The sequence below is a fragment of the Vanessa cardui genome, chromosome 6, assembly GCF_905220365.1.
Source record: "Vanessa cardui chromosome 6, ilVanCard2.1, whole genome shotgun sequence".
In the NCBI taxonomy this organism is placed as follows: domain Eukaryota; kingdom Metazoa; phylum Arthropoda; class Insecta; order Lepidoptera; family Nymphalidae; genus Vanessa; species Vanessa cardui.
In genome coordinates, this window is record NC_061128.1 from 2,240,349 (window position 1) to 2,254,204 (window position 13,856).

The following is a 13,856-nucleotide window of genomic DNA, read 5'->3' on the forward strand; positions in this document are numbered from 1 at the left end:
TACATGAACATAAAACAAAAGAAATATTTAATCAAATATTCACAATAAGATACAAATATTGTGGAATAAATTCAATGCCATTAATTTCATAAATTAGTTGCCCTAAAGCAAATTGATTATAATATTAACTTGTAATGAGAATATAAGAAAAGCTAGCTAACATGATATTCAGTACATTGAAAACAATTATATCATGATGACCTAATAGATGAAAAATAACGATTTTATCTTAATTTATGTGTTTACAATAAATTATGTAACATACAATTAGCTACGCAAACTACCTCATGGATCTTGATTATGTTTTGAATCTGAAAATTAGACGGATTAAAGTCCAGGCTTCGAATCCAAGGTCAGCTTTAGTTTTTTTTTCAATTAAGAACCAAATGAAGTTGAAAATTGTGGGCTCATTGATATACACAAAATCCTGTAAGCCGCACTGAATCAGCCTGTCTTCATTGCAAAAAATACTTATTTATAAACTCGGTCATGCCTCTCCTTAACAAGAGAAAAGTTTTTGCCCGCGTATTTTTTCACCAGAGACGTAGTTGTATAAAATTCTCATTTACATTCAACGGTATTTAACTCTATAAAAAGCTTTTATAACTTCAACTTGTATTTTCGTCAATTAATTCTGTATCTATCTATTTTTGTAAACAGCTGGCAACATCAAAAACACAGTTAAAAACAGTTCTAACCAAATAACACATGCACCCAAAGAACTAAAAACTGAAGTTACAATTAATCTATTCTATTTGAAAAGGAGTTCAATAAATCAATGACCTCCGTATTTTTTTTTTATTCGAGTCAATCTCATAATCCTAAAAATAATAATTACTATAATTCAAACTAACTTAAGCGTTTATATTTTATGCAATTTTGAAGCTATCATCACGGTGTTTTAATAAAAAGGAAAACAATTTCAAAATAGTGTCGACTAATGTATTATATAAGTGTGTGTGTTGATAGAAAACTTAAGGAACATACCGGACAAATTATAAATACAGATAAGTATACTAAGTTGAAGCACATAAAATTGCGAACATAAAACCTCTTTTCTATATTTGATATTTGAAAAATTATCCTCTAAAAGCAAGTTGAGAAAAAAAGTCAGAAAGTTCGTAATTTTAAAATTTTAGCCTAGTTTTTAATCCGGCTGCCCATTTCAGAGAAAGTTTTCATGACATGTCCATGACGCCTTTTAAAAATTTCACTGTTTAAATGTTCCTTTTTAAATTTTATTCCCATTTAAAATAAGTAGCATATTATTCAGAAAAGTAAATAATATTATATATCTTTAGACAAATGTTAGATTTGAAATAAAGTTCAACAATTTATTAAATACAAAACAGGATTGGTTCTGAACAACGCTATTTTTAAATTGGATCATTTAAATATTTAGTGAAAATAATTGTTAAGTATGTAAAACAGACATAGACTTTTCAATTTTTCAACCTAATATTTATTTAGTAACAGTCTAAAGAACACGGCGAAGCCGAAAATATTGTCATTGGCTTCAGAAGAACCCATCAAGAATAACCTCAGGAGGACATGTTTTGATCAACTATTTCTTATTTTATATGCTTGAGAGACGTCGATGCTTCATGATGATATTTAAGAAACACAAAACAATTAGTGAGAAACAGTTTCGTATACAAATGTTTAATGAATACTCCTGCAGCCTCTAATTCTTATTGACATGGAATTAGATGTGAAATTAACAGATAACATTCCCATTATTTTATACATGTAGCTAAACTTTCTATTAGTCAGAAAGTTGTAAATCTAGATCGGTACATTAACTCAAGCTTCGAATAGATCTTAGTGCTCAGTTGTAAGCTCAAACTAGTTCTGAAGGTGAAAGTTGGGAACAGGCTTTCTTCGTTTACTCGTTTGAAATAAAGTCGGCTGTGTATATCAAATAAAATAAAATCATATTTAAATCTACCAAATTGGGTAGATAATACGTGTTTATTAGTCAAACCGAAGTGTATAGAAGATGAGTGAGGTAGTGAAGTAACTTGTACGTAATAGCGAAATGTGTTAATGCACTATTCATTTACATAACCATATCTAACACCGTACGATCTAGAGCTGCTATTAATATATTTTAACACTTATCAAAATCAAAATAAAATATATTTATTTAAGTTATTATGAGCTCTTTTAAATCCTCATGTTGCAGGATTTAATTAAATAAATTTGTTGGATATCTTGCGTGTTGAATAATGTTGAAATAATACCGGTTCAGATAGTATATTTTACTATAAAGATCTAGCTAGAAAATAAGTTATTTAGTAGTAATTAAATAACATAAATATAACATTTGTATATATTATTTATAAAATATTAACGAAGATTTTTATCATTTATAATCCTATATTTTAATTAGAAACAGGAAAAAAAAATGTTATCACGTGGGTCAGTCAGTTGGTTGGTCATTGGCTTGCCAACTGACTTGTGACATATCACGTATAAGATGGTTCCTGAGGATGTGTGACATTGGCCCCGAATTTCGATTGATAAAATAACCCGAGCATTAGGCACATCTCATTATTATTCCGATGAATCAACTATGTAAATACTGTGATTGAGAGTCATCTCTGAATGCAGGTGGAGTATATTTAATGGCTAATTTAGGACATGACAAAAATCCTAATTCAACGAATAAAAAAAATGTAAAATGATCTTTAGGCAAAAAAAAATATGCACATTGTAATGTTTATAACGTTAATATTTAAATTTTGAAACGGTAGCCAGGGAGCTTATAAATAAGGAGGCATTAAGCAGTCATTACAATATTTAAGTAATTTTTTCATTCGAAAATATGTTATGCAACAACGTAAAATTCCGTTATTGTAGACAGATTTTTAGCTGTTGAAAAATTGTAAGTGGAGCATTTTACAATAAAACCTATAAACATTTTGATAGTTTAAATCTTTCTATTGGGTTAGGCTACCGTTTTTAAAAATAACTTTTTATTGATTTGTAATATTAGTAGTTTAAAAATAAAAAAATAAAGCTTTAGAAAACTTAAATTATTATAAACCAAAGGCACCTACTTAAAATTGTCCGGTAACATATACAAAGCTAGATAAATACAGCAAAGCCGTAAATTTCTTATCATTCAGATCGCGTGTTTTCTGGCGCCAGGTGACTAATTTGGCCTACCCTCAACTCACTTGACATTCCTATCATCTTTGTCCATCTTCTAAGTAACTACTATTTATATAGTGCACTGCTATTTATATATCTTATATTTGATTAACCAATATATATGTATATATATATTGAATGAATGAATAAATATTCGAGCAGCGATACGTTTGAATCGTCATTTTTCAAAGTTGTATTAAACTTAAAGCTTGCTATTTAAGCACTTCATTATGTGTATCATATTAGTACAATTGACAGTTTTTTGAAAGAAAATAAATAAGTATAATAAACTTCTAAGTTTTGTGTAAGCCTATGTGAATACCTACAACACACTCGTGAGGTTTTCTTCCGGCAAACAGCAGTAGTGTTTTTGTGTTCCAATTTCAAACATGAGTAAGCCAGTGTAACTACCGACACAAGGAGCATAACATCTTAGTTACGAATTTGGTAGCACATTGATGATTTGGGTTTGGTATAATAATTCTTTAATGCTCAATGTCAATGGACAATGATGACTACTAAAAATCAAATATACCTATATCATAGAAATAACATATCCACCTTCATGACAAAAATATAAGCTTTCGCCGTTAATACGTAATTTGAAATAAAAATTGCACATATATAGAACATATGTGTATAATATTGCGTTTAATGTTACATAACCCCATTTTAGTAAATCTCGCCTGTTTTTCATATCTCTTTTTGATGTACGAGTTGTAGAGCTTTTTTATTTCGTTACGAAAAGACGACGCGAGCTTCTTTAGTACAGGACTACATTTTTCACTTAGCAAAACACTCTTTTGTATTCAACTTACAAACAGTTAAAACGCTTCTTTTATATAAAGCAATAAGCCAACGATTAAAAAATAAATAAAAAACAAAAGCTAAACGACGAATTATAAATTTATATAAAATCTCTAAAAGTAAAGTAAAAGTAAAGTAACAGCTTGTAAATTTACCACTGCTGGGATAAGGTCTCCTCTTCCATTAAGATGAGGGCTTGGAACATATTCCACCACACTGATCCAATGCGGGTTGGTGGAATGCACATGTGGTGGTGCTTGCCTGGGTTTGAACTCGCAATCGTCGGTTAATATGTACGCGTTCCAACCACTGGGCCATCTCTACTCTAAAATCTAATACTCGTGTTATAATTTGCAAATCAAATATTATCTTATACAAAAATTATTAAAAAATATGAAATCCTTGAGGAGGTGATTTAATTTTTTATCCATGCTATTTAATATATAATAAAGTATATTGGAGCTATAAAACAGCATAAATGTTAATAATATTTATGACAATGGATCAGAGAAACTGGTCTTTTTTTTAAATAAGGTATTACCCGTGACGGTTCGGATAAATGCTACGATGTAGAGTCGTATAATTCAATTCAATTGAAGCACGTACTATTATTCTGTTCATTTTAATCGATAAATTAATAAACATATTTTTTACTCGACGATAACATTACAAAGTGACACTTCAATATTATTTTTATATTGATTATCTTTCTGGTTTGTCTTCGTTTTTCTCATCAAGTAATCAACCGTTTAGAAGAAGTCTTCTTTAAGTTCAAAATAAAGTTTTGAGTTTTATACAGTTTTCTAGTGATGTAAATTATAAATACAAATTAAGCTCTTGAAAGTTGCACTTAATGGAATTTAGGTAAACGTGCAATTTAGTTATAACCAGGTATATCTTGGCATAATAATTATAAAAGTGTTCCTAGATCTTCCAGTAAGTAACAAACAGAAAATGTATCTTCTCAAATTGCAACCTACATGACCTTCCATTTATGGCTTTGTATGGCTTTCATAAATACCTTGTAGCAGTTATATGTAAAAAATTCCACATATTACTTATACTATACTCAGCCCTTATTCCTTTGAAATCCAATGAACAACATGATTTTCGTTTGGTATTCCTTTCTGCTTGATTCGTGTATGTGTGTGTGCGATAAAAAAAATACATTCTTTATATGTTATAAATGTGGTACTTTCCACAATCGTTGTTCTGGATTTCAATACACGAAGAACAAAACAAATATTCAATACAGATCTTGTAAAATAAAAATTTTGCATTGAAATGTTCTATCTCAATACATTCTTTAAAATGGCAATACGATCTTTATCCACAGAATTTAAATGGTAAATCGCAGCGGAAACTGCATAAAGGCGTTTATTGCGACATTTGCTTCTTTTTATTTCTTTATACGTTAAAGGCATGTCATATATACGAATTGATATGTATTGTTTTTAGATAGTTGGCTAAAACTTACTTAGTGGAAGAACTTTATACAACCCTGCCTGGATAGGTATACCAACCACTCAAACACCCAATAAGTATTCTTGTGTTATTGTAAATATTTCCAGTGTCAAAATTCCTAGTTTCAGCAGCACCACCTAGATGTCTGAAAATTCACAGCAGCGCGATTATTATTACATTTTCTGTGTCGCACAACCACTTTGTGGAACCAGCTTTTGCCGGCAATTTTTCCGAACTGATACGAATTGAGAACCTCCAAGAAAAGAGCGTACACTCACCTTAAAAGCCGGAAACGCGTCTGCAAGCCCCTTGGTGTTGCAGATGTCCATAGCAGGAGGCTAAGCTGATGGTAGTCACTTTCCATCAGATGAGCCTCCTCGTTTCCGTGTCACATAAAAAGAAGTTGGATGGGAGATGCAGTGTATCTTAACGAAGTTTAGTTAATTATCTGGATTAATATTTCTCACACAACCAATTCGTATGGATGACGGGTGGAATAAAAATTAAAGAATCTTTAATATTTAAAAACATATTCGTATAATATAATACTTTGAATCTGGTAATGGTTTAAAAATCGAATTTATTAATAGTCTAGTATTTTTAAAATTAAATAAAGGACAACATTTCCTTTGTACATTTATAAGATACGATTACATAAGGCTAAGAATATTCTTAGCAAGGTATGTTATGTATAGGAAGTGAATTTTTTATTTTGCTGCAGATTCTTCTTAATTGAAGCTTATAGAACATTAAGAAGTTATTTTTTGTAATAATATATAACCCATTTATTAAAAAGCCTAGTAGGATTAATCTTTTTTTAACTTTAATTTTGTAAAATTTAATGCAAGAAATTGAACGAAGTTCATAAATAATTTATGAATGAATGTCGTATTTTATACCAAGGATTCGAATAACATGTATTGTACCTATGGGACATTTATATATGTATTATACTCAGATAAATTTCTCTACAGTAGAGTCGTTCAGTCCATATGACTGTTCAGCCCTACATATTGTATGCTACATATAGAGTAGTAACAATGAAACTAGCGTTATTCTAACATTGTGATACGCTGTGGAATGTAATATTATTTCTACGTGCGAATCCTTTCATGGCTCTATTTCCATTGGGAATCACCTTATTGACTTGCTATTTTCACTGTCCTATAAATTTTACATACAATGTAATAAATGTAAAATGTAGTTTAATAATATTAATATGCTTAGTAATTCGGATAGAAAAAAAAAGTCGAATAATTTTTTTCTTAAATTATTTGGTAAACTATTGCGAAATATTTTGAAATAAATTAGGTCGAATTTATTTATTTATTAACAATTGAAAATGTTTCTTTTTTAATTAAGATTATTTATATTTTAAAATATTAAATAAATATTTAATTTTTAGTATTGCAATGTGACTTTAGTTTAAAATATGCGTTTCTTTTTATTTTAAGATCTTTCACCTGAACAGGTTCGCTAATCTCATCAGTTACGTCGGCGATAACGTGTTGATAATGTAAGTGTACGTATTAATGTTTATTCAGAAGGTTGCGATAACATTACGTTCAAGATCCTCTGTAATTGCGATCCTGTATCTGCCAGATAAAATGTCGAGGCGAGATGACGTCACCGCCGCAGGCGCAGCAAGATTAACCGGGCGACTGCCTAAATATAGAATGTAAACATCTTAAGTGAATCATTCTTTGCTTAAGCTATACGTAAACAATGTGATAATCGGTATTCAATATATCAAGTTGATATGTTAACGACCTATCTGTAAGTAGAAACCTATGTTATAAAAAAGGGCGCGACGAATCCCAAGTTAGGGTGAGGGACCATTACAAAACATAACCTCCAAATGTTAGGCTATTGTCCGGTGTAAAAAATGCAGGCATGGCGTGAGCCGGAACGCTAGCCGGCCGAGGAGCGAGTGCGAACGAACCGTCGAACTCGAGTCGAGTCAGTCTCATTCGAACGGAGCAAGAGCCCGCGCGCGCTCTCGACCGGTTTCACTCGAATACTCTTCGATAACTTACCAACAAATAATTGCATGAAGTCATCGATTAAATTAAGTGTAACAGCGTTCCTACGCTTTACTTTATCCTGTTTTACGAATGCCAATGATCCTTCGAGGATATATGTTAAATTTGCGAATTCGCTCGGATGTTCAAGTTTGACAGTGAACTCCACAAGTGTCCGTGAAAAAGTTTTGTGCGATCCGATTGGCTGATTTTGTTTTGATTCGTTTTGTAGAGTAACTGAAGGATGAACGGGACGCCAGCGAGGAGGCCAAAGAGCGCCTTTTCTGAGACGGTCAGTTACCTATTATAAATTATATCATACTCATACATCATAATATGTTATAGGTATGCTAACTCCGATAGTGTTATCGCCACTGCGTACTTTAATTAGCATATGATTGTAAGAATCATGTACCTTCTTCATAATAAACGTTGCACATGTGACTAAACCCATACCGAAATAAAAATAAAAAACTTTGACGGTCACTGTCAAAGCTAATGGCGAGTGAGATGGTGTACGTGAGCAGGACAAAACAAAGGTGATTTGACTGCGTGAAACAAATCATTTGTTTCAACCGTAAACTAGTATACTATTGGTATTATTGTAGAGCGTTTGAACTTGTTATTGTAGAGACTTAAGCTCTTACACTACTCATAATCCGAGTGCAGGTAACATGTTCAAACTTTTTCAATTGTATTATATTAATACTGGAAGATGACTTAAACTATGGGAATTGATTGGAAACTATTTTCTTTGAGTAGTCGGACTGCCTTAAATGAACATGTAACTATTTTATAACAATTCCGACCACTTGCCGTCGAACTGTTTCTCGCGACTTAAATTAAATTGTTTCGTCTCATTCTGGACCAATTTAATATAATTTTCTGAGTCATAATGTTCAATTATTCACAGTTTATATAATATTTATTCTTTGATTATTCAATATCATATATTTATGAGTATCAAACATACACATGATCGAAAATTATTATCCTAGATTATTAATTATTATTTTAGCTTTATTGTAGACCATTATTTGACATCAAGTTAAAGTTAAAGAATAATAGTTAATTACCGATTGTTACATAATCTATCTAGTTTTCATTTTAATATATGTTTTAAATCAATATAACTTGCTTAGTTAGCGATCGGTTCAAAAGGAAATCTGTAACAAAAATATAAATAAAAAAAGACAATTTCTATGGTCGTTTAATAATACTAGTCAAAACTTCATTCCAAGCGAAATTTGTCGTGTCCAACCGGTTATAAGAAATATTCTTGTTTCTTTATCAAATTCTCAATTCGATCTCTGTGTTGTATGAAAGACTTTTTACAATATTTTTTATAGTACACTGAGCAATTACTTCTTTTTCTACCTTCATACATTATGTAAGCGTTAGGTATTCAATTAGTTCTAAAGTAAGCGTCGTGTTTTTTTATATTTATAATGAATATTGATTAATAGAATATAATTAGTAACTATTAATCTATTGATCTTATCTTCATTACGTTGAGTGGAAAATGTAATTCATGATTGATTGATATACAAGCAATATGTTTTTGTTTTGCAAAAGTAAATGAAATATTTCAATTCTTGGAATAAAAGAAGAGATTTATTTAAGCCAATCACTAATTACTTATTACGAACAATCGAATCAATTCAAGAAAAAAGTAAAATTATTTATTGATAAAAGTATGTGTTATAAAAATTTAAAAAGGTTATACGTATTTTCAATGCAAGTGAACTGTAATGTTTTTATGAGAAAAAAGTTACTAAAACCAATATGCATAATAAACAGACTACCTTAACAAATGAAACAATTCATTAGAGCATTAGAGCATCATTTTAGAGCAACTTTGTCGCTGAATTCGTTAGCGTCGATGTTAAAAAATTAGCTAGTTTTGTGACAATACTCTGGAAATTGTAAGCGACGTACGAAGGGGAAGTTTTTTCGTTGAAAAACTGTATATTCGTACGATTTATGAATGTAGAGTAGTTTTAAAACGGTTAGTGTATAAGTCGCTCAAATTAAATACCATTACAATCTAATTTAACCTTTTCTTAAATTCAAATAATGAGCTTACCAGTATTGATTGACAGTGATGTATCAGACGTGAATATAATTTTGTTATTTTATACACAGTGTGTTAATTATAGCTCTGTTGGCGTATATCATTTATTTTTTGCCTCGACAGTTTTTGCCTCATCCCGCTGCATACACCCGACAGGACCGTAAAAAGTTCAATTGCTAGATAGAAGGCTTAGCGGGATTTCAGAGGCATGAGTACAAATAACACCAATTTCTAGGCTCTAAACTGCAACTGAGATTTTTTAGATAAATTACTAATAACCTTATATAGATGGGCCAGTGGTTAGAACGCGTTTATCTTAATCGATGATTGTGGGTTCAAACCTAGACCCAGGGTTAATTTGTGTTTATAATTCATTTTGTGCTCGGCAGTGAAGGCAAGCCATCGCGAGGAAACCTGCATGTGCCTAATCTCATAGAAATTCTGCCACAAGTGTATTCCACCAAACCGCATTGGAACATTGTGGTGGATTATGTTCCGAACCTTATCATCCAAGGAAGAGGAGGCTTAAGCCCAGCAGTGGGAAATTTACAAGCTTTTTTTGTTGATTAGATCAAGGATCTAAATCCAATACTTTTGGGTCTGTTGCTATATAAGTCTACTAAATCAAAGAGACAGTCAACGATTATAGTATATAAATAAATATTAACCCACTTACCTGAATATTTGAATAAATATTACAATCATAGTTGATATAATATCATAAGCATATATTGATTCAGAACGTTGATTTACTCCTTTTATAGACCGCATGGAAATAGGTCAGAAGCAGATGTTAAGTCAATCTTTTATTTATCGATGTTTTTTTATTAACCTTGACCTGGGAAAGTTATCACATAAATACTTTAAACAATATTGTTGTTTATTTTTTAATTAACATTATGCAGAAACGTAATTGGTGTGCGTTTTTATATGTCATGAATAAACCATTTCTTTCTCTCGAGAAGCATTGAATAAATGAAATATATTCAATAAATGATGTATGTGAGTTCAGATGGATGAGTGGTTAGAGCACTTGCTTGAGAAGGTTACGGTTTCAAATCCGGGAAACCCACACTGAAATTTTATTAGTTTAATTTTTGTATATATTAATACAACGAACGGAAACCTATAAGTATTGAATGAAAAATGTCGCATTGTAACACTGTGATGGAGTACGCTCTATACCTCATCTTCAAAGGAAAACGAGGCCCAGCATTGGGGTATTTACGTACTGCTCCACTACTAGGTACTGTATGCAAACATTAGGTAGGTTTATTTATTCGTTTCGACAGATCCACAAAGTCCTATTCCGATTGACATTGATTTTCCATTTTATAGCAGATCATACCTTCAAAATGCACATATATTATTTCAGTGATGAATATTCAATGAGAAACTAATTAAGCTTAGAGAGAGAAGGTAATTACGTCAATGTAGCCAGCGAGGAAATCGTCCGATCGAGCGTTTTTCTAAAGAACGCTAACGCGAAACTAATGCTTCTTATTAGTCAGTGGAGAAAAACCGTGCACGAGACACGTGTACACATTAAAATAACTAAAAGTGTTTGCAAAAAAGCAAAAAAGCAATAACAGCCTGTAAATTTCTCAATTTTGGGCTAAGTTCTCTTCTCCTTTTGAGAAGAAGGTATAAAAACAACATAACATTGTAATAAGTCAATATCAAATAAACCGATGAAATAGCAGTTTTAATTTTTTTTGGAGGCACACCTTTTTTTATTTTGTTATTTAGATTAAAATATATTTTATGATGACTATTAACTTAATATTGTTATATTAATATAACGTTTATATTTCTAGCTAAATTTAATATCAAAATATCTCGGCATTAAGTTTTAATTTGTACGCTTGCGGAGTCGGTACGATTAGTTAGTATATTAAAAAGATGTAGCACTTTGTACAACCAGACTCAAAAAAAGGTATGCTTAATTTCTGTCACAAATTATTTTTCTTATTAGAAGCTCTTTATCAGACACATTTACATTTAACATAAATGACGATGACGATGAGAATTGATTTAAAGTAAAGTCAATTTGTATGACTTTCTGGGGTTGACTGTACCTTCTATATTTTGACTGGCGTATGCTGACCCTATAATTTGGTCGCGAGTGGTTCTTGTGAAAGTAGGTACGTTACATGTTCAAGTTTATTATATACGCTCTTGGTTTAAACTAATATTTCGTCTGAAATATTAATATTTAATTAAACAACGATTCTTACAAAAGAAGAAGACATGAGACTTGTTTAACTAATCAGTGTAGTCGTTGAAGGTGTTCATTAGAAAGTAATGGGACACATAAATTGCCTTCTTGATGTAATCTTATATAAGATTGCATCTAAAGGTCGAGGTCCTGATATTAAATCCTGGGATTTAATATCCATGACATCGGACTAGCAGTTATTGGCATATTCCGTCTGTAAGATTCTAGCAGAAGTCCGAACCGCTAGTCTCAATGTTTACAATCACGTCCCTTTGAAGACAATATAGCCGTCGTAAGATCCAACAATTCCTTAAAATATAAGAAGTGATGAGAATATTTGCAAATAAGTATACAAGAGTGATCCTTCTAAAAAAACATATAAACAAACCCTGGGAATTTAAGCGAAGACAGCTGTTGAATAACTTATAATTTGAGTTCCTAATAATTAATAAATTAATAAAAACACGTTACCCGTCGCTTAACCCCCGAAGCGGTTCATTTGTGCCAAATTTTGCTGCACTTATAAGACGAACGTGATGTTGAGGCTAAATCTAATAAGGCAATCGTAATGAAATTAGAACTTTTAAACCTTTAATATAATTTCTTTTAAACCTTTTCTGAACAACTGCTTTTCTATTTTCATTTTCATTACTGATTTTCATAATATTTCATTCCTATTAGATAACAGAGGCATAGTTTTCTAATATGTCGAATATCCAAACACAATTAATGTAAATAAAGTAAATTAAATCCTTTTATGAACTAAACTAAACTAAACTTATACAATTATTAAAATAAACACACTTTCTATTTGTTAACACCGAGTACTGAAAAACTACAAAATAAAAGGTTTATTTTTAAAATTTTAAAAGATTGTAAAAATTAAATTTTGAGAATCATTGCAGAATAAATTATGTGTACACATTTTCTTTATTAATACGTGCATATTATTTTCTACGAAAAAGTAAACACCTTAATATCAATTATCACACATATTATAATGTACTCTATCGTTACACTAAAAACGTTTCAATAAAGCTAATAAAACTTATACTGGAACAATATATGACGTGTCGTTATTGGTAACAGATAGGGCTCGAACGATGGCACACACAGACTATTGATACTTATGGCTTTGTTATACGACACCGAATACTCAACCGCCTAGACAGTTTTAGACAATATCATACTCACAGCTAAGAGCTCACTGCTAAAGTAAATACAATAAATTTAAATTTAGAATTTGAATCGAACTAATAAAAAAAAATTGTTTTTAATAGTCACTATCAATGATATTCTAATAAACAGATATGTTATATCCATACTAAACAACAGAAAAAAGTGTGCCGCGCCGGGGACCGTTTATTTTAGTTCATTTTTACATTTCGTTAAAAGTAAAAAGGATAGCTTGATAAAAACAATAAGTAAAAGGGATAACTAGATGTTTTAATTACGCAAAACGTATTACTACGTAATTATGATGTATTATAACGTATTACTACGTAAAACGACTAAAGGCAAACGTCCCAATTAGAACGTTTTCTAGTCTTCACTTTTTGCGCGTTAATAACATATCTGTTTACTAAAACATCATTGGTCACTATCGTTAAAGAGAGATTTGTAATAAATTAATGAAGCCATTTTTTTATTTTTCTTGAAGATGATTTAACTTATTTCAATAAAGGAAATATACAAAACTGTAATACTACTTTGTGGTCGGTATATCTCGTAAATCGATACAACATAAATACTCCGATATCCAAAGCCAATGCCTCGAACCCTAATAAGAGATAAAAATAGTTACCTTCACCAATACCCATTGATTGAATACAGGATGCAGTCATCTCAATTCTATTATTTTTCTATTGGAAGAATGCAATGTGACTTTCGATTAAAAGTTGCCTTTTCATTGAAATTTTCTTATTAAATATGACTCAAATTTTTTATATAGTTATGATAGTTGTATCGCATAATAAATTTTGGTTCATATTTAAATCCCATACAAAATAGTGATAATATTTTCATCATAAATTGTCATTCTCATAAAAAATTCTTCGGACTAACAAGATCATAAAAAGAAACAATTATAGTAATCGTTTAAGTCGTTCATAAGTGA

At 30.6% G+C, this 13,856-nt stretch overlaps 1 protein-coding gene across 1 annotated transcript in view; it reads left to right on the top strand.

Annotated features, from left to right (window-relative positions):
* The first annotated feature begins 7,398 nt into the window (after positions 1-7,398).
* LOC124530259 (four and a half LIM domains protein 2) overlaps positions 7,399-13,856 on the top strand; it is a 149,456-nt gene continuing 142,998 nt past the window's right edge. The window contains exon 1 of the mRNA XM_047104322.1: positions 7,399-7,740. Within this exon, the coding sequence (XP_046960278.1) occupies positions 7,693-7,740 (48 nt within the window). The 5' untranslated portion in view covers positions 7,399-7,692. The remainder of the gene's footprint in view (positions 7,741-13,856) is intronic.